This window comes from Glycine max, chromosome 17 (genome assembly GCF_000004515.6).
Source record: "Glycine max cultivar Williams 82 chromosome 17, Glycine_max_v4.0, whole genome shotgun sequence".
Classification (NCBI taxonomy): domain Eukaryota; kingdom Viridiplantae; phylum Streptophyta; class Magnoliopsida; order Fabales; family Fabaceae; genus Glycine; species Glycine max.
In genome coordinates, this window is record NC_038253.2 from 37,918,041 (window position 1) to 37,939,542 (window position 21,502).

The following is a 21,502-nucleotide window of genomic DNA, read 5'->3' on the forward strand; positions in this document are numbered from 1 at the left end:
TTACCCTGGTTGATGAGGACCTTATATACCATGAAGTTGGAGATTATGATGGAGACAACCATGGGATTGTCTTGATGGATAAGGGTGATACCCTTGAAGTCTCTATCAATGAAAGTGATAGAAGGGAGACTTCGTGGTGATGGTATATCGACACAGTTGATGTTGATGTCCCAGATGACATAGAGGTGACGCTTGCGGGACTGGTTGGACTGCCCTCCGTAGGAGAATCCACCTACAATGGTGTTTATTACACCTCTGATTTGCTACGAGGGCTCGTTTCCCTGTTCTTGCGGAGGTTGTCGTTCACGTCTTTGCTGGTGGTGTTTGTGTCTTTATCCTATGTTGATCCTCTTGGTGTCCTCTAGATCTCAGTCCTGCTGCATAACTGTTTGGCCTCTTCATAAACTGGGCTAGATATCCGGCCCATATAAGCTCTTTTATTTTGTCTTTCAAGGCCCAAACATGTTCGATGTTGTGACCATAACTGTGATGGTATCGACAGTATTTGGTATTGTCTAACCCTGGTCTGGGAGGAATGGGCGAAGGTAGTTTTATAGGTACCTCTGCATTGAAGGCCTCCTCGAGGATTGTAGTGCGATTGACCGCAGGAGTGTGTAACGCTCGTACCCGGACCCTTTTGGGAGAGGTTGATGCTTGTCTGACTTGTGCCTTTTGTCCGACTTGTGTGAGTTAGTCTTTGTACCTCTTTCTCTCTTGTTGCACTTTTTTTCGGCTTGTCGGACCTCGTTTCTAAACCTAGACATCTCTTCCATATGGATGTAGCCTTTGGCTCGTTTGTGCAATTCATTCATGCTACTAGGGTTTTTTTTGCACAAATTGTCCATAAACTTATGAGGCCATAGGGCGAAGAACATGGAATGTAATGCTACCTCTAGGTTGAGATTTCAAATCTGGACGACAATACATCCAAACTTGTCCATGAATTTCTGAAGAGATTCATCATTTGTTTGTCGTAGACTGGCCAAGGTGGCAGAGGTCATGCAATGTAACCAGTTGGCTGCATATTGTGAACTGAAATGCTTGACCAAAGTGTCGAAGTTGTCAATGGAACTTAGAGGAAGTCCACCATACCAGGTTAATGCCACCCCTTTGAGGGACGTTGGGAAGACACAAACACAGGATTGCATCGTCTTTGGTGTATAGATTCGCATGGGTGAGAAAAACGCCCAGATGTTCATATGGATCAATGGTTTCATCATATCATTCTAGGTTGAGTGGTTTCTATCCTAGGGGTATGTCAACTTCCATAATTTGGTCGACGAAGGGGTGTCGACAAGTACACTGCCTTGTAGGACGGTGTTGTTGGAGAGACTTAGATCATTTAGAGTGTTGACTGTGTGTCGGGGGTGTGATTCCCCTTGAGTGCTCTCGGGCAATGAGTGAATGGAGTGCTCATCGCCCTGGAGGTGTCTGACACGAGCCTCCAACTAATCGTGATCAACCTTTAGCTTTCTGAACTCCTCTTCATGGCATCGCTCCATCTCCTCAATGTGGTTTTGGAGTTGTTGGAGAGTGTTAGTATTTGTCATGGTTGCTAGAGGAGGATTAAAGCCTTCGAAAGGGGTCTCGTGTCTACGGCCAGACCGTGGGCTAACCATGCGTGAAAAGAGAGGTCACAGGGTATGTTTTATCGCGGCCCCATAGTGGGTGCCAATTGTACTTACCAAAATCCGGAGCTATCCCACATCAAGGTGGATGTGGCTAAGATGAGGTCTAAGATCTCACATGTCGAACGGTGAATGACCTTTGTTAAGAGGACAAGAGGGGGACTTGCAAAATAAAGGACTTCGACACTCAAGTAAGTATGTGAGTTAAGAAAGTATGAGTGAGTATATGAAAAGTGAATGAGGGAACCTGGTACTTATAGCGTAAAGAGGGAGTTGCGGGTCCTTATTTGTAGGGACTATTACATGGGGATAACAACCCTTGCAGATAATTACTAGCTTATAGATAATAGCTGGTGGATAATGGTGGCTTATAAATAATGTTACAAATAATATGAAGCTTAGAGATTATTGCATATTTGCCACGTGATGAAAAGATTGCAATATATTCAAATAATAATAGGTTAGAGATAACCTGTCACTTGAGATCCAGGTTCTTAAGGGCCTAACGTTCGTGTTCCTATGTTAGGGTTGACATGGCAGGTTAACGCATGCAATAGAGTGCCATGTGTATTTTATGGATCCTGAAGATACAATATTATTCCAACATTTTTTAAAATTTTCACAAAATAAGCCTCCACTTTACTATATTTTTAATTGTAAGTATCCAAAAATAATTTAAGCTTGTAATTATATTTTATTCAAATAAATTAATTTTTGCTAAAAACAGATAATAGTTTATATATTTTTTAAAATTTAATATTAAATTGATTTTTAAGTTTTAATACTAATTAATTTAGGGATGGAATTTTGTCTTTTAATGGAGAAAAATATTATAGGCAATTTTTGTTAAATTACCTTTGTATGCTGGCCCATTTTTTTCAAAAACTAGATAAACAAATAAAGCAAATAAATTTGGGTATACCATATGTATTGTCTTCTTTAACATTAATTCTAGACAGTTTCTAGTGTAGATCATTTTTGTAGGTGATCTAGTTTGCATCATTATTCACATGCCATTAGATCAATTTAAGATGTATCGCTTTATTAAACACCTTTTGCATCGAAATTTTCCCTTTTAGTTTTTCCTTCCTCTCTAGCAGCCCCTTCACCTTCTATAACAATGTTCCACTGCTTTGGGCAAGCCTTTACCTCTTCTAGCAAACCTCCCTCAACCACTTCTTTGTCCTCCTCTTTACCTCCATGTTTGTCGAAAATGATGTTATTGTTCCTTTTAAACCATTGTCTTCCCCTCCTTCCTTCATAAGTGTCTTCAAACCTTAGATCCATTTTGTATTGACTCTTGAACAACAATGGGTTTTATGTTAATGAGAAGTGCTTGCTAACGGCACATTGCAGAAGGCAACAAGTGATGAAGATGTGGGCGTGCATGCCATTGCACTATACAAACCTAAGATCTCTATTAGGCACTATGCTAGATGGCACACCATGTAATCTGACAATCTCACTAATATATAGGGAGGTCAACTTCTCCAAGGAAAATATGATATTAATGGGAATAAAGTGAGCAGACTTGGTCAGTCTGTCAACAATAACCCATATAGAATCTAAACCTCTGGGGGTTCTAGGTAGTCCTACAACAAAATCCATGGAAATATTGTCCCACTTCTACTGGGGTATTTCCAAGGGTTGTAACTTCCATGAAGGTCTCTGATGTTCTATCTTAGCCTTCTGACAAACTAAGCATGCATACACAAACTCACTAACCTCTCTCTTCATGTTGGGCCACCAAAACATCATCTTCAAATCCTGATACATCTTGGTAGCACTAGGATGGATGCTCAGGTTACTCCTATGTCCTTCCTCCAAGATCATCTTCCTAAGTTCAGGCACATTGGGAACACAAATCCTATTTTGAAATTGCAAGGCTCCATCCGATCCAACATTGAAACTACTATCTCTTCCTGACTTTATTGCTTTTAACTAAGTCCTTAGAAAAGGATCAGTCTTCTAGCACTCCCTGATATCTCCTAGTAACTCACTGGTGATCCTCAAAGTTCCTAATCTCACATTATTAGGGGTAACCTCACATGCAAGGCTAAAGTCTCTAAATTGTTCTAGGAGATCCATTTCTCTAACCATCAAGGCAAATATATGTAGGGATTTCCTACTCAAGGCGTCAGCCACTACATTGGCTTTGTCAGGATGGTAGCTAAGCTCAAAATCATAATCTTTAAGAAACTCTAACCATCTCCTTTGATGCATTTTCAACTCTTTCTGACTAACCAAGTACTTAAGGCTCTTATGATAACTGAACACCTCAAACTTGGAGCCAAACAGGTAATGCCTCCACATCTTAAGGGCAAAAACTATAGCAGCCAACTCCAGATCATGGGTGGGATAATTTCTCTCATGAGTCTTGAGTTGTTTAGAAGCATAGGCCACTACTTGACCATTTTGCATCAATACTCCTCATAAACCCATCTTTGATGCATCACAATACACCTCAAAGGGTTCTCTCGGGTTAGGCAAAACTAGCACTGGAGCGGTTATCAATTTTTCCTTAAGGGTTTGGAAACTATGATCACATTGGGTATCCCACACAAAAGCTTGACCCTTACGAGTCAGTTTAGTCAAAGGTAAAGCTAACTTGGAGAACCCTTCTATGAATCTCCGATAATATCCTACAAAGCCCAGAAAACTCCTAATCTCAAAAACAGATTTAGGACTCTCCTACTCAAGAACGACTTCTATCTTAGAGGGATCTACAACTATACCCCCTTGAGATATTACATGCCCTAGGAAACTAACTTTCTCTAACCAAAACTCACTCTTGGACAGCTTCGCATAAAGTTGTCGGTCCCTAAGGGTATGCAGCACAATCCTCAAGTGTTCTTCATGTTCCTCTCTAGTCTTGGAGTATACCAAAATATCATCTATGAATACTACCACAAAACTATCAAGGTAAGGGTGAAAGACTCTATTCATGTAGTCGATAAACACACCTGGAGCATTAGTCACACCAAAAGGCATGACTAGATACTCATAGTGACCATAACGGGTCCTAAAAGCAGTCTTTGGTATATCCTCATACTTGACTCGGATCTGATGGTAACCTGACCTCAGGTCTATCTTGCTAAACACACAAGCTCCTACCAACTGGTCTATAAGGTCATCTATTTTAGGCAAATGGTACTTATTCTTAATCGTCACCTTATTCAACTGGCAGTAGTCTACACACAACCTCATGGTCCCATCTTTCTTCTTTACTAACAACACTGGTGCTCCCCATGGTGATACACTGGGTCTCACAAATCGCTTCTCCAATAACTCCTCTAACTGTTTCTTAAGCTAAATTAACTCTATAGGAGACATCCTATAAGGGGCTACGGATATGGGTCCAGCACCAGGTACCAGGTCTATGGAAAACTCTATCTCTCTCTCGGGTGGTAGACCGAATATATCATCAGGGAACACTTCAGAAAACTCTTTGACAACAGGGAGGTCACACATGGAAACCTTTGTCTCTATCTCCAGGTAAGACAAGATCATGTACACTTGAGCATCTTTTTTTAAAGATGTCACAACTTGGTTGGCAGAGATAAACATCATATCCTTACTCACTCCAGAATCATCAAACACCAAAGTTTTATCAAAATAGTTTAACAAGACATGGTTGGAAGATAACCAGTCCATACCCAGAATAAAATCAATTTGGCTCAAAGGCAAACAAATCAGATCAATTAAAAATGTTATACCAAAAATTTTCATAGGACAATTCAAACACACATTAGAAGTTAAGAGAGAACCACTAGTTGGGGTCTCTACCACCAAATCTTTATTTAAAGAAGACACATAAAGCTTAAGTTTCCCTACACACGAATAGGATATACAAGAATGGGTTGCACCAAAATCGAATAGCACAAGTAAGGGAATCCCATTTATGAAACATTTACCTTGGATTAAATCTTTGGATTTCGAAGCTTCGACACCGTTAAGGGTAAAGACTCTTCTCGTGGCCTTCGGATGTCCAGTTTGGTCATTCAGGCCCCCACTATTCTGCTCCTTCTTGGGATATGGACAATATATCTGAATATGCCCCTTTTGTCTACAATTAAAACATGTCATGCCTTTATCTGCATAATTTGAGGAGATGTGCCCTAGCTTACCACATTTTGTAACAAGTGATCTGAGTGGGGAAAGTATTGGGTTTGCTACCACTACCACTCGCAAACCCCATAGCAACAGTCTTCTGATTGTTGGGGTGGTTACCATATTTCTTAGGAGGGGTCGAGTACGATTTCCCCCGATGTTGAGGTCTATTCTTTTTATTCTTCATTGGGCTCGTACTCATATAATAGCTCATCCTGCCTCGAGAGTCTTCATCCCAAATCCGGCACATGTTAACCAAGAGTGGAAACTGACGAACACCCTGGTAATTCACAGCTTGCTTCACTTCAAGTCGCAAGTCATTCAGAAACTTCACATATTTGGAACTTTCGCCATCTCTTCCTTGATAATGGGGAAAGTACCTCACCAGCTTCTCAAACTTGGGTGCATATTCAGCCATGGTCATGTTTCCCTACTTGAGCTCTAAGAATTCCATCTCCTTCTTGTTCCTAACATCCTCGGGAAAGTATTTCTCCAAAAATACCCTCTAGAAGACATCCCAGGTCACATCTGGACCTTTAGCCTCTAGGCATTGGCGAGTATTCTCTCACCAATACTCAGCTTCTTCCACCAGAATATATGTACCAAAAGCAACTTTTTGCCCCTCCAGACATGCCATCACTCATAAGATTTTCTTGATTTCCCTTATCCAATTTTGAGCACCATCAAGGTTGTATCCTCCATTGAAAGCAAGAGGATTGTTTCGTTGGAAGCGGTCCAACCCTTGGTACTTAGTAGCTCCAGCAGCTTCTCCCCTATTCGGATTCCCTATAGCCTGAGCTAAGGCTTGGAGAGCATCTGCTATCGCACGATCATTCCGTCCAACCATCACTCCCTATACACACCAAGAAGTGAGGCATGGAAAGAATATACACAAGAAAAAGAACAACACAAAAATCACAACCATCTCAAGTCCCTACTTGGTTACTTTTGAGAGTTGATGCCTCGAGAAAGTATTCCTCTAAACTAGTCCTCTCTCGAGACATTAACACTCACTTTCCATCATTTGTATTTCCAGATCGCTTGCCATATCATCCCATTGCACTTCATAAATAATATAGATGGCCAGTCTGATAACTCATGACACGACATTTAAACTCATGGTATAGCAGGCATCAGGAGAACAAACATGTTATGACTACAACAATCAAATCTTTATAACTCATGGAAACACAACAAAGTGAGTAAGTTCCAATTGCAAACAACAAACATCAAGCATTCAATAAGGCAACCACAAAATGCACAAAGAAACATAGCAGAATCACAACTCACTGGCCGAAAAGGTTTGACTGACTCTGATACCACTAATGTAACGACCCGCCTCGTCGCTACGATATCACCACTCTAAACCACGAGAATTTCAATTTTTAAATGAAAACTCCGTTAATTTGCTTATGAAAAAAATAAAGTAAATTTTTTCGCGATATACATTCCCAAATAACGCACCATTACGTAAATGAATTCATATATATATATATATATGTATAGGTATAGTAATTTAGTACACATCATTCATATAACGGAAAGTAAATTTGTTCATACATATAATTAAATATGTGATTTACATCCTCAATTCAAAAAAGAATTATGTAACCAACTACGGAGGAGTTGATTAGCAAAACACAACTCTCTCCCAAGATAATCCCAACGTCATCACGTCGACTCGACGACTCCACAAAAGAATCTCACTTCTTGTACTCTACTGCTGTCATTCTACTCCTAGAAACAAAGGTTCAAGATCATCACAGGTACCAACCACACGGTACAAAAATTGCGAGGGGTGAGTTTATTATAAAAGAAGTTAATACAAACATCAAATAATCATAATTAGTAAGAAAACATTATCAAATACCATAAACATACACAAACATCCCTTAGTCCAACATACACTCAACAAGTAGTCATCATCCATCCATAGTTCCAATCAATCATGCTCAGTATGATGCATGCACCTGACATCAACTCTCAAATGCAATGTGGTACCATCCCTAAGGAAATATCCTAAGTGTGTCCACACAACACTCTCACTTAGGAAAACTAGGCAGTAAGTGTCGAGGTCACCCTGTCGTGCACATGCAACTCCACCCCCCCCCACCATGGTGTCTCAAGGGAGTTCCAAACCGAGTGACATGCCCCCAAATACAAGTATTCCTCCTCATAAGAAACTACAAGTACTTACTGACAAAGTTTATACTATTTCCATATCATATGAAGTATGAAACATGGGCACCATCAATGCACTAACCGTGGATAATTAAAGATTCTAAGCCATCCCCATCCAGAGATGCTTAAAACTCTTTAACCACTATATTTCTCCCACCAGGGATATCCAACAAGGTCACTGCACCCCACATGTAAATACACAACATACAACGTATGAACACATGGGCACCATCAATGCATTGATCGTGGATAATTAAAGATTCTAAGCCATCCCCCTCCAGAGATGCTTAAAACTCTTTAACCACTATATTTTCCCACCAGGGATATCCAACAAGGTCACTGCACCCCCATGTAATACATCATCACAATGACATTTTCAATATCATCAATATCTCACCTCAATATCATTATCTACATCAACATTGTCTCATCTCATTTCAATGACATTATCAACAACAACAACATCATATCATATTAACATAATCATCAATAACATCATCAACTCATATCAACATAATTATCAATGACAACATCATCTCACATCAATTAATATCCTCAATAATAGTATCATTAGTAAGTCGCATTTTGCATACACATACATGTATAGTTTATGCCTGAGATTCACACTCCTCAGGTCTTCAGACCATATAAGTTTACTAGAAACAATAATGTTATTCATCAATAATAGATATATCGCATCCCATTAATCAAAAATATTGTTTTCTTGAAAACTAGCATGCAACAGGGACAAACATACATCCCCATAGTTAGGTTCCCTGACCCCCAACTATGGTATTAAAATCTGTAAATGATAATAAACTCCCCTCACCTATCATGAGCTCTTCGTCAGTTCCTCTTTGCGTCGCTCAAAGGTCTCTTTCTCATTCACGCTCGTCAGTCCAAACACAAGATTTTATATACCAAATTAAAGGAAAATTTAGTATAGATTTCAAAAACAAGGTTAATAACAATATTCAAAGTCAAATACCCCGGTAAAAACCTAAAGGGCTGAGGGGTGTTTCCGATTCTACTAAAAGGAGACATCATTTTGAAATTCCGCTCACGTCAATGTGACCGGGGTTCAGTAAAGGTCACGAAAATAATATCAATGTTATAAAAATATAACTTTTACAATGTCTCATTTTCAAGGGTTTTTCAAAGGAAGTGTAAAAACACCCTACTACAGTATCCAAAACACGAGAGATACTAAGAGAAACTCAAACTAACAAGGAGAAGGACTTAGAAGTTAAGATTACCTTAGAGAAGCTATGAAATGAAGAATTGGGGGAATTTTCTCCACCGAATCCTTGAGGAGGATTCTGAGGATTCCGCTCCGATTACAACATTCTTCTTGATGTGGAGGTTCGACGGCAAGCAACGGTGGCTCGTGGTGGCCATTGGTGGTTGTGGGTGGTGGAGAAGAAGGTGTTAGGGCTTGGGTGGGCGTTCGGAGAGGAGGAGAAGGGGAAAATTGTGTTTTTCACGCTGAAGAATGTATTTATAATTTGCAGATCTCGCTTAGTAAGCTCGTCTCACTAAGTGGGAGTCCATTTTTCGCGCTGAGCGCAACTCCCTCTGCACTAATTCTTGCTCAGCATAATTCCCACTCGGGTTGGAATTGTGCTTAGCGCGTCCCTCACGCTTAGAGAGACATAAAAAGTTGTTACTTTCAAAATCCAAACGGTCAGTCTATAAAGAATTGTCTTAGAAACCTTCAGCCAAAATTTGAAGATGATCCAACGGTTAACGAATCGGGATCACTATTTTATTGAAATAGGTTCAGGTAAAATTTGAAATCTCATAATTTTAACTTAGCTCAACAAAACTCTACATAACTCAACATCCACATCAAGAAATTCACACATGACTAATTCAAGCCATACCTCAACTCATTCAAGTCAACCATATAGTCAAATAACACGATAAATACAATTAAACATCGATTTATAATTAGTAATATTTCAGAGTGTTACAAGAATGAGTTGGTTTTTAAGTTTTAATAGTAAATCATTTAGGGTTGAAATGTTTCCTTTTACCAAAAGAAATATTATATGCAATTTTCCTTCAATTACCTGCTTATTGTTAGATCAAAGCTTGAAGCCTTTAATTTTAGTTTTGGTTTTGATAATTTTGTAATGCAAAAACATGTTTAACAGATGAGAGATTTATTTTGAATGTTTTTAGATTAGGCATGTGTGTGATATAGTCTAAGGGTGCGTTTGATTCACTAAAAAATAAGGGACCGAATAACACAAAAATATTTGTTAAATGTTTGATTTGAAAAATGACCGAGGGACAATACAAAATAAAGGATGATGGGCTAGACAAAAACCCAAAAACTTGTAACTCACTAAATCGCGTACAACTTTTTATCCAATGTCTAACAAAAGTAAAAAATACAATACTATTCCTATTTTTCGACTTTTCATTATCCCACACCTTTTTTCCTCTTCCTCCCCTTCTTCTTCCCTTTCATTTTTCATTCTTTCTTTCTTCTTTTTGCTAGTTTGTTTCACTTCACCTAGTTGGTGGGCACCTTGGCTTGTCGATTAGGACATGAAATTAGGGCATAAGGTAAAGAAATGAAAAACCTTAGAGATAGGAAAGTCCCAAATTGCACTACGCATAAAGGTTTCCGAGTTTCGCAGCCTTAAGATAAAACTCCATGGCCTTGGGCTTCTTGCCTCGCGCCCAGCAGATGAGGCTGACATCAACCATGGTGAGGGTAGAGCCGCACACAGTGGCTTTGATGAAGGAGTCGAGGGCCTTGTTGGCGTTGGGGCCAGTACCACAATGGTCGTTCTTGAAGGGCTTCCCCCTGCAGAGTAGCGCCATGGCCTCCTACAGTGGTCGCAGTGCCTCGCACCAAGCGCGACACACTAGAGACTTTGCACGAATGTTGGGGTCGTCGGAGGAGGTGACGATCTTTGTCAGCACGTCGTAGGGGAGTGTCGAGAAGTTGCTGGTGCCGAGAGGGGACGGCGGCGAAGGACGCACGCAACGAAGAATGCATAATGGTTGGAGAAAGAAAGAAAAGAGAAAGGAGAAGAGGTGGCACGAGACCATGTTCGGTGTTAGGTCTGAATAATAAAAAAACAAAACAATATTTTTCATAAAAAAATTAAAAAAATAAAAATGAAAAAAAGAATTGAAATGGGCAAGAAAGGCGGAGATAAATTATTATTAGTTTACTTATGCATTTCGGTACTTTATTTTGAATTATTTTTTAATTTATAATATGATACTTATAAGATATAGTTAAAAATATATCAACATAATTAATAAATTGTAAATTTTTTTTATAATAAGTCTAAAATAATGCTTTAAAATACATCACAATATTAATAAATTATAAATATTAGTAAAGTATGATAATAAATTTTATGTTAAATAATAAAATAATTTAAAAAGTTTCAAAATCGTGTTCTATATCTTTTCCTAATGCAAATCAAACATTGCACAATACAAAATATATTATAGTAATATTTAAATTATTTTGTCCAATACATAAGTGCATCAAACAAGATACAATATAAAATTACTTGTGTTGTGCATCAACCATCAAACAACATATAATACAAAAAATTGTCATATAACTCAATTACTTGTCCATGTTCAGTATTGTTTTGTCTATCTTGTCTTTTTAGCAAATCAAATTCATCCTAAGTTTTTTTCATGCTTAGTGTGGATCAAATATGAAGTATTTTAGTTCTCTAATTCTCCTATGAACTTACTTCTACTTAAAATTTGGCTAGTAGCATTGAATTAATTGATTGTCTAACCTAATAATTGAGTGCACAAGCCACTTTCAAAAGAAGGAAGAATTTGTAGCTTAGGATTTGCTTCTTTCTATTTATTTTATGTAAAAACAGTTTAGACAAACATACTAACAAAACAAAAAACTACTTATTTTATTAAAACAAATATTTTTTTTTAATAATTAAGTTAAAACAACCGGCCCAACCTGTCTAAAAAGTTTGATACCTCCTTTTATGGTATTCTCACCGTGAATATATTGATTGATGTGGTGAGTGCATTTTGGTATGATTTGAAGATGCACATAATGGTTTATAACAACTTTTGATTGAAGTCGAAAGAGGTACGAGGTAAACTATTGACTGATATATATTATTTTTTTGTTATATAAGGTGTATTATGACATTATGCTTTTTGTTATCATGCCCTATATGGCCTTTTGTATTTACACGAAAAATTAAAATTTATATATAATATAAAACTATATTTAATTTATACATTAAATTTTATTTTTCTCCCTAACTTTTTGTTTCAAGCTTCGTTACAGCATGTGTATATAGTAATATAAATGTAAGGTTATGTATCTCATGCAAAAAAGTATTTAACACATCAACATTTTTAAGATTTGAATTCAAAATTATTAATTAAATTGAAATATTTTCATACCGGTTGATTTATTTTATGCACTAGTGATGATGAATTTAAATTTTAAAAAATATCTCTAATTACTTTTTTTAAACAATATTTATTATTACTTACTTTTCATATTTTTAGATGTTTCATTATTTTTTTAGAATAAAATAGACTTGAAATCCCAAAAAAATATGAAAAGTATTACTTTTTCGTATTAATTTAGTTTATGTAAAAATAAATCATATTTTTGTTGGTCCTCAATGATAACTCCATTAGATAGTGATCTAACGTGACAAGTAAATTTACGTGTGTAATTTGATTAAAAATGAATTAAACAATTTTTGGCATCCAAACAACAATAAAAAAAATATTTTTTTGTCTTTTCTGACGATTTTCTTACACTTTCTAATGAGAATAAAGGTGGAGATGGAGTAACATTCTAAAGATTAACAAAAGTATGATTTATTTTTATAGCCACCAAATTAATACTAAAACAATTTAGTAGTATCACATTAATATTTTTAAAATTTTACATGTACTTCAAACATATTTTATCCCTTTTCATCTCAAAATAAAGAGTTTTAAAGTCTGAATAATATATATATTTTTAAATATATCTTTATTTAATATCTTATTACTAATTTCCAATAATGCATACGTCAAAGATAAAGTATATTAAATAAATGCATTTTAGCTTAGAGATTTTAGACTAATTTTTTTTAAAAAAACATATAATTTTATTATTCTTCATCTAAATATTTGACTTAGTTACATATTCAGGTTTAAAGTTTGAGATGTTTGGTTAAGTAAAAATAACTTCACGTGAATTGATCATTTTTTTATAAGTGTCCATGACTCCATGCAATTTATCTACGTATTTTGTGCTTAATAAAAACATTTTTAGTCTAGAGGTAAAATATGTTAAGAAAAAATATGTTTTTATGGTTATAAATATGGAAATATTTAGAATCCAACAGAATTTTTTTTTTTTTGTTTTAAATTACCAGTCTCACTCCCTAACCCAATTCCTACCCACCAATGAGAAGTTGACATGTCATCAATGATTATTTGTGTAATTTTCCTTCAATTCACTAGCTAGCATGGTAAATCCCTAACCTAGATTCCAGGATAGAAAAAAAGAACCTCTGTTGTATGTCTTTCTCATTCCGCCTCTAGGTTATTCTCCTCCGCCAATCCCACGACGGCACAACACGACACTCTTTTCGTCATCGTCTTTGTTAGACGTCTCGAACATCAACGTTGTTATTCGAAAACCACTCTGTTTCCTTCTCCTCCGGCAATCCCACGGTAGCACAACAAGGTTTCTTCTCATATTGCCAGGATGTTTCTTCTCAACATTGTTCTGCTCAATAAAATTGGCTTCTAGTTACCTTCGTGGAATTTGGGAAAAAAAATAAGATATTTAAATTTTACGAAGACAATAAATAGATAATTTTTTTTTTACAAAAGTGAATTTTAAACATTTAGATATTTATAAAAATAAAAAATATATTTTAGTTAATATTTTATTTTCATTACATATTTCTCTTCTAAAAATATGGGAAAATGTAATAAAGAAAAAACTTTGGATGTCAAGACTAAAAGCACGAAACGGCATCGTTGTGCGTTCTATCTCTTTCTCTCTCTCTCTCCTTCAGTTTTGCGCACAAAAAGTACGAATTTTTTTCATTTTGCTGAGATACGGAGCAAGCCCAGACCAAGACCCAGAGGAAGAAAGAAAAGAACAACATCTCAAGAAAAACCCAGCACCTCTTAAGATCCGATCAGATCCATTCAACTCTCTCTCTTCACTTTCTCTCTCTACCTTCAATTTCCCATCTTTTTCTTTTCACTTTCCCCCAAACCCCATTTCCGCTCTCGCCGGTTAGGGTTTCTTCAATTCCTTTCCCAAATGCGCTAGATCGACACCCCAACTTCAACTTGCATGAAGCTTTGGTGTTGTCCATGGCTATGCTTCACTGAAGAAGAAGAGGAAGAAGAAGAAGAAGAGCGCAAATTTCCCAAACCTATGAAGGAAGGAGACATCATTTTCGGAAACGTCGTCGTTTCCGACGACGACGACGGCGACGGAGACGGAAACGATACCCGCGGCGACGATAAGCAATTCGCGATGGTCCGCGCCGATGTATTGGGCTCGTGGCCCGGCGAGAGCAGCTCCACCGCCGCCGCCGAGTGTTTGGATATCGCCGCCGCCGGCGAGAGCCGCGATTTGAGCAACAAGCGCGCCAAGTTCTACGCCGACTTCGAGTGAGTTTGCCCGAAACGCGCGTCGTTTTGAGTGTGTGCATTGTTTGTTGTAACGATGATGACGTGTCAGTTCAGTGGCGTTGTTTGCTGTCGATTGTTCAAGCTTTGATGTTTTTCACTTTTGAACTCGAAACTGATATTAAGACTTTTTCTTTCTTTCTTTTTTGCGGTTTTTCAGTGACGACTGATAGTGGATTTTGTCGTTTTTTTTTTTTGCAGGGAGCATCACTTTTCAACCGGGAAGTGCAGTGCATCTAATGAATACGTTGATTATAACTTTAGTATTAAAGGCACTCTTCGACCCAACGGTGAGACTTGCTATGATGCATTTTCATTGATGGGTGTTGTTGAAGAGAATAGTAGTGGCTTCGATTCCCGCATTGTGAAAGAGGGTGGTGAGGGAGATGATAGCGATATCTCGAAAGTGGAAGAAGATGTAGAGGTCAGAATGGATCTCACCGATGACTTGTTGCATATGGTAATTCACGTTGAAAAATGCAAAAAAATCGTTTTTTTTTTGTGTTGTTTCTTTCTAAGTGAATTTAGCTTATTGTGATACCTGGGTGTGATTTTTAGGATTAACCCTTTTTCTGGGTATGTTTTACTTTTATCTCTTATGTTCTCTTTGTATCTGTGAATTTTAGGTTTTTTCGTTTTTGGATCATCCCAATCTCTGCAAAGCTGCCAGGGTTTGTAAGCAGTGGCGAGGTGCCAGTGCTCATGAAGATTTCTGGAAAAGTTTGAATTTTGAAGATCGGAACATATCTGTAGAACAATGTGAGCCTATATATGTTATAGTAAGCTGTTATTTGTGGAGTTTTTAAGTTTTATGCTATGGGTGAGCCTTTTTACTAGTAGAAGCATAGTTATCAATCCCTTGATAGTAGAGTGAAATGACTAGCCTCAAAATCCCTGAATACTATAACAGTTTGGCTGCTTTACCAAGATTATATGCCCAACCTAAATAATTTATCCTATACACTTATAATTAATTTTTTTTTCTTTCTAAAAGCCATATTCATTATTCAAAAGTAGGAAGTTGAGCAGCAGAACAGAGGGTGAAAATAAAAATTAATGAGGCGTGCAAGCTTCATATTTAGAGTGAGCAGAGTGGGCTCAAGCTTGTGAGGGTGGACAGTTAATGACGAACATAGGCTTGCTTTTTAAGTGTGAAGGATGGTTTCCAATTTTTCTGATGCCACATGTCGTGATAATGATAAGAATATAAAAGGAAGGGTTGGAAAAATCTGAAAAAGGGGGCAAAATTGGGTTGCTTTAAATTTGTAGTGGCCTCCAGCTGCAACATGCTGTTAATGTGCCATTGCACTGTTATAACATATGCATGATAACTACAAGTAAAAGTCTTGCTTTATTTAAACCTTTTGTTGGTAAATCTGCTTATTAGAACTCAATATGAATTTACAGTTGAGGACATGTGTAGCCGTTATCCTAATGCCACAGCAGTGAGCTTATCTGGTTCTGCTATTTACTTGCTTGTCATGAAGGCCATCTGTTCATTAAGGTAAGTATTTGATATGCAGTATTGCAGTCAATCAAGTTATATCTTGGACGCCAGCTGATTTGTTATCATCATTTTCAGGAATCTAGAGTTTCTAACATTAGGAAGGGGACAGATAGCTGATACTTTTTTCCATGCTTTAGCTGATTGTTCTATGTTGAGAAGATTGAATATCAATGATTCTATACTTGGCAACGGCATTCAGGAGATAACTATTAATCATGACAGATTGTGTCATCTTCAATTAACAAAATGCCGTGTGATGCGAATAGCAGTCAGGTAAATATGATTTTGTGGTTTAACTGACATTTAGTTATCACCTTGCTGATCAATTAGATTGTGGTTATTTATTCTTTTTCAGGTGCCCACAACTTGAAACTATGTCGTTGAAGCGCAGTAACATGGCACAGGTTGTGCTTAATTGTCCACTTTTGCATGAGCTTGATATTGGCTCTTGCCACAAACTTCCTGATGCCGCGATACGAGCTGCTGCAACTTCATGCCCTCAACTGGTCTCACTGGACATGTCAAATTGTTCATGTGTCAGTGATGAAACTCTGCGTGAAATAGCATTGAGTTGTGCTAACCTTAGTTTTCTTGATGCATCATACTGCTCAAACATATCTTTGGAGGTGTGCTATAGTCTATGATCACTTTTGCATATATAGATTAAATAAGAGTTTCTGGCTTTGTTTGACATGGCTGCTCACTTGTTTGTTTTATCTGTGTAGTCTGTTAGACTGCCAATGTTAACAGTTTTAAAGCTCCATAGCTGCGAAGGCATTACTTCTGCCTCAATGGCTGCAATAGCTCATAGTTATATGTTGGAGGTATGTTATTTGTCTTAGATACTAGAAATTTGTAATGTGTCTGAATTACTGAATATAGACTTCCAGGATGAATAAATGGTGCCACTGCTACTGCAGGTTTTGGAGCTTGACAATTGCAGCCTGTTGACTTCAGTGTCTTTGGATCTTCCTCGTTTGCAGACTATTAGATTGGTACACTGTCGCAAGTAGGTTTCTGCTTCATTTTTCTTTCTTGTCAGAAAGTATTGTAATTATTTGTGTTTGACTTTCTCGGTTGCTTGTGTACTTCTTGTTTAATTCCACACCCTATACCTGTTTTTAATATATAGTCTTTTCTAATTTATTTTCTTGAATTGTTTAATTGGCAGATTTGCTGATTTGAACATGAGAACTATGATGCTTTCTTCTATACTGGTATCAAACTGCCCTGCACTCCATCGTATCAACATCACTTCAAATTCACTTCAAGTATGTCTTGTAATTGTGTCTGTTGTTTTTTCCTCCATGCCTAAGTATACTATAGTAGTGTAAAGGATGGACTTTCTGGTGATGCAGAAATTAGCCTTGCAAAAGCAAGATAGTTTAACCATGCTAGCTCTGCAATGCCAATCTTTACAAGAAGTGGACCTCTCAGAGTGTGAATCTTTGACAAACTCTATATGTGATGTTTTTAGTGATGGTGGAGGATGCCCTATGCTGAAATCACTAGTTCTTGATAATTGTGAGGTACTTGAAATATGTCCCCTTTTTTCGGCACTTGCCGGATCAATTTGCTTATCCATGATCTATGCTAGTAGTATATACCAACAAATTACATGGATTTTTTGCTACTTATTGGTGGTGTTTATCATATTCTACTTGTTTTTCTAGTCCGCTTATTGCTGATTTTATTGAAATGTTTTGGACTTTTTTTTTTTACTGAACTTTGGTGTTTTACTGAATTTAGAGCTTGACATCCGTTCGGTTCATCAGCACCTCTTTGGTCAGTCTTTCCCTTGGTGGTTGTCGGGCAATTACTTCTCTTGAGCTCACATGCCCTAACCTTGAGAAAGTCATTTTGGATGGCTGTGATCATTTGGAAAGAGCATCCTTTTGTCCTGTAAGTGGTATTCATTTCTTAGTTGCTTTATCCTTGTTTTGGGAGTTAAAATTTTTGAACTCTTGTGCTTGAGATGATCATTTGTCCTAATATGCTAAATCTATAACTAATACTGAATTTTAATATAAAATCTGCGTGTGAATTTTGCTGCTTCCATGGTTTAAAAACAAGCTTGTGCATTATAATCAAAGGGGTTGTTTTTGGGTTAAGGCTTGGGACTAGATGTGCATAATACCGTAAAGATTTTTTGTGGTATGTATGATATACAGTCGCTAAGTTCATTTCTTCTTCATCTGCTTCCTTAGGTTGGCCTTCGGTCTCTCAATTTAGGAATATGTCCAAAATTGAATATACTCAGCATAGAAGCCATGTTTATGGTCTCACTTGAGTTGAAAGGATGTGGTGTTCTGTCCGAGGCATCACTTAATTGTCCTCTCTTGACATCTTTGGATGCTTCCTTTTGCAGGTGATGGTTCTTTTATTATTTTCTTCGGTATGCTGCTTGTATGGGGACTGATGTTTCTTTTTTTTTTTTTATGACATACAGCCAACTCACTGATGAATGCTTGTCTGCAACAACGGCCTCCTGCCCATTGATTGAGTCATTAATATTGATGTCATGCCCATCGATTGGTTTAGATGGACTTTGTTCTTTGCGTTGGCTCCCTAATTTAACCCTGCTGGATTTATCGTACACTTTTTTGGTCAATTTGCAGCCTATTTTTGAGTCTTGTTCACAGCTAAAGGTTAGAGTTACTGTTTATTTTCATGCTCATATTTTTACTTCTATTTGACATGTTACAAATATCACATTGGTTGCACGGCGCCACCACACCACCCATGTGCCCAAGAAGAGTGCAGCCATTTTTAGTTAGACATTTAATAATTCTAGCGATACCTAATGAAACTGCAGTTCATGTGTGCATGCATGTATCCCTTGTTTTTGCCCTCTTAATGTGTTTTTTTTTTTTGTAATAATTTGTAGGGTTCATTGTCCTCATCCTAAAATGTAATTGTTTTTTTTTTTAACACAACAAAATTGTGATATTAGTTGGGTTCACTAGTATGTACAAAATAATTGGTAATAATAATATTTTTGGGTGCTGGCTGTATTTTGGATAGGAATGTAGATGTTTCACATTGGATAGAATTGTAGCCAGTATAATCCTTATAAGACATATGCATTCCTCCTCCCTTAAGCCAGCTTTTGGGAGTGAGTCAGTTCTGGTCCATTTCTCATAATTATAACCCCATTTTATATTTTGACTTCAAAGAAAATACATTGGTTTAATTACTCGTTTGGTTCCTTATACATGCACCCTTTTTTATGTTTTGGTCTCTATACGTAGAAACTACACATTTTAGTCCCTATTCATGCACTTTTGATTCTGTTTTGGTCCCTGTTGTCAATTGTCTTAACTCCATTAGGTAAAATTGTGGTGGTTGTGTTAAACTGCCAGATATTTTCACTTTAGCAAAGAACAATGCAAGTATAAAGACCAAATGAGTAATCAACCCAAATTCATTTTATTTGGTTTTTTGTTGCATCTTGCTCCTTAAGTAATGAAATTGCAAAAAAATGTTTAGAAAAGGAGGGTGAGAGAAAAGATTTATGTTGTTGAATCAAATCTAATGTTGTTGTACATACAATATATTCCTCGGTACTTAGACCATTGGTAATAAAATGTAAAATTTACCTTAATATGATTGATAACTTTGCCATTTTCTGATTGTGTTATTCCTTATTTCTTGAAGGTATTAAAGTTACAGGCATGCAAATATCTCACTGACTCATCACTTGAGCCTCTTTACAAAGGTGCTTTACCAGTACTTCAGGAGTTGGACTTGTCTTATGGAACACTGTGTCAGTCGGCCATAGAGGAGCTTCTTTCTTGCTGCACACACCTTACACGTGTGAGCTTGAATGGCTGTGCCAATATGCATGATTTAAACTGGGGATGCAGTCGTGCGCATACTGCTGAATTGCCTGGTGTAAATGTCCTACCCATTGCAAGTTCCCCTGAAAATGTCCTCGAGTTAAGTGAGCAACCCATCCGGTTACTGCAGAACCTAAACTGTGTGGGATGTCCGAACATTCGGAAGGTTTTCATTCCATCAACGGCACATTGTTCCCGTTTGTTATTTTTAAACCTTTCTCTATCAGCTAATTTGAAGGAAGTTGATGTAGCTTGTCTCAACCTAAGCTGGCTTAATCTAAGGTATGGTTGGCTCTAATAAGTAATAACTGGGTTGATTTCTATCCTTCTCGAGACAGTTGATAATATTTTAACTTCTCTATTCAGCAATTGTTCCTCTTTGGAAGTTTTGAAGCTAGAGTGTCCGAGATTGACCAGTCTATTCCTTCAGGTAATTGATTTTCTCTTCCAATTTAAATATATTCTTTTGGCTTTGGGTTGTCCTGCTCCTTTTCAAATTCCACATAACTGTGAATGGACTGCAAACATCTTCTCGCACAATGTTTGAATTTAGGCTTGGCATTGTCCACTTGTAATTAAGCACAAGTGAATGTGTTTGATCCGAGTGATTTTGACAATTGTGAATTCAACTTAAATTTATAGTCTAATTCTTGTAACTTGTCTGTTGATTCATCAAGTGAACCATAACTTCTTTTTGCTTTATTAATTATATTTTAGTTGTTTTGATGGAGTGGTATTTGGTTTTTTTAGTCTTGCAACATTAATGAGGAAGCTGTTGAGGCTGCTATATCAAAATGCACTATGCTGGAGACTCTTGATGTTCGCTTCTGTCCAAAGGTAACAGCAAATACCTGTAGCATGTGGACTCGTTCTATAATTAATTTTAGCTGATTAACCTTTTAATACATGATGGAATGTGTTGATGTATTGACTATTTATATATTTTATGGTGCTTTACAGATAAGCTCAATGAGCATGGGAAGATTGCGTGCAGCATGTTCTAGTTTGAAGCGTATATTCAGCAGCTTGTCAGCTTCATAAACATGACCAAGGATCTGTGAAATTTTCCAGTGGTTTTCACTTGGATTGAAGGCAAACTTGGTAATAAATCTGGTTATATCCTTATGTATTGTAAATGTGTAACTTGTTATTGTTTGTTTGTATGGCATATATAGAAATTAGGTTTATCTTCTATGGATTGTTATAATAAATTGTCGTTGTTATACTTGTTACTATTGTAAATTTTACATTTCAATTTTGTTGATACATATTTTATTCTAAAACAGTCCAACTTTTTTTTTTTTTGTAAATAGTGTATCTGATCCATTCTTTGCCATAGCATTCCTTGGTTTATGCTGTAATTTTACTATCTTGTACTGCCTTTTGTATTTTGATTTACGCATTTTATTTTTACTTCGCCTGGATCAATGCAATATATTCCCACCACAAAAAAAAAACCATGTTCATTGTGTCGGGTAATTTCTCTAAGTTTAAAATTTGTATTAATTTACATAACCATCTACATAAACTATTAACTGTTGTCATGAGTGCTTATCTGCCAA

General features: G+C 36.9%; 1 protein-coding gene across 1 annotated transcript; it reads left to right on the top strand.

Annotated features, from left to right (window-relative positions):
• The first annotated feature begins 13,926 nt into the window (after positions 1-13,926).
• On the top strand, positions 13,927-21,223 carry LOC100817100 (F-box/LRR-repeat protein 15). Its single transcript, XM_003550212.5, has 17 exons — positions 13,927-14,576; positions 14,796-15,054; positions 15,221-15,353; positions 16,002-16,098; positions 16,177-16,374; positions 16,457-16,727; positions 16,827-16,925; positions 17,022-17,110; positions 17,273-17,372; positions 17,460-17,630; positions 17,851-18,003; positions 18,309-18,469; positions 18,551-18,749; positions 19,759-20,222; positions 20,307-20,370; positions 20,691-20,777; positions 20,901-21,223. The coding sequence occupies exons 1-17, from the start codon at positions 14,254-14,256 to the stop codon at positions 20,979-20,981; spliced, it is 2,949 nt and encodes a 982-aa protein (XP_003550260.1). The 5' UTR covers positions 13,927-14,253; the 3' UTR covers positions 20,982-21,223.
• Positions 21,224-21,502: the final 279 nt, after the last annotated feature.

Coding starts and splice junctions, on each gene's coding strand:
- LOC100817100 (XM_003550212.5), top strand. CDS start 14,254: ATGAAGCTTTGGTGTTGTCCATGGCTATGCTTCACTGAAGAAGAAGAG. Junction 16,375..16,456: donor GTGATGCGAATAGCAGTCAG/GTAAATATGATT, acceptor ATTCTTTTTCAG/GTGCCCACAACTTGAAACTA. Junction 18,470..18,550: donor TTGGATGCTTCCTTTTGCAG/GTGATGGTTCTT, acceptor TATGACATACAG/CCAACTCACTGATGAATGCT.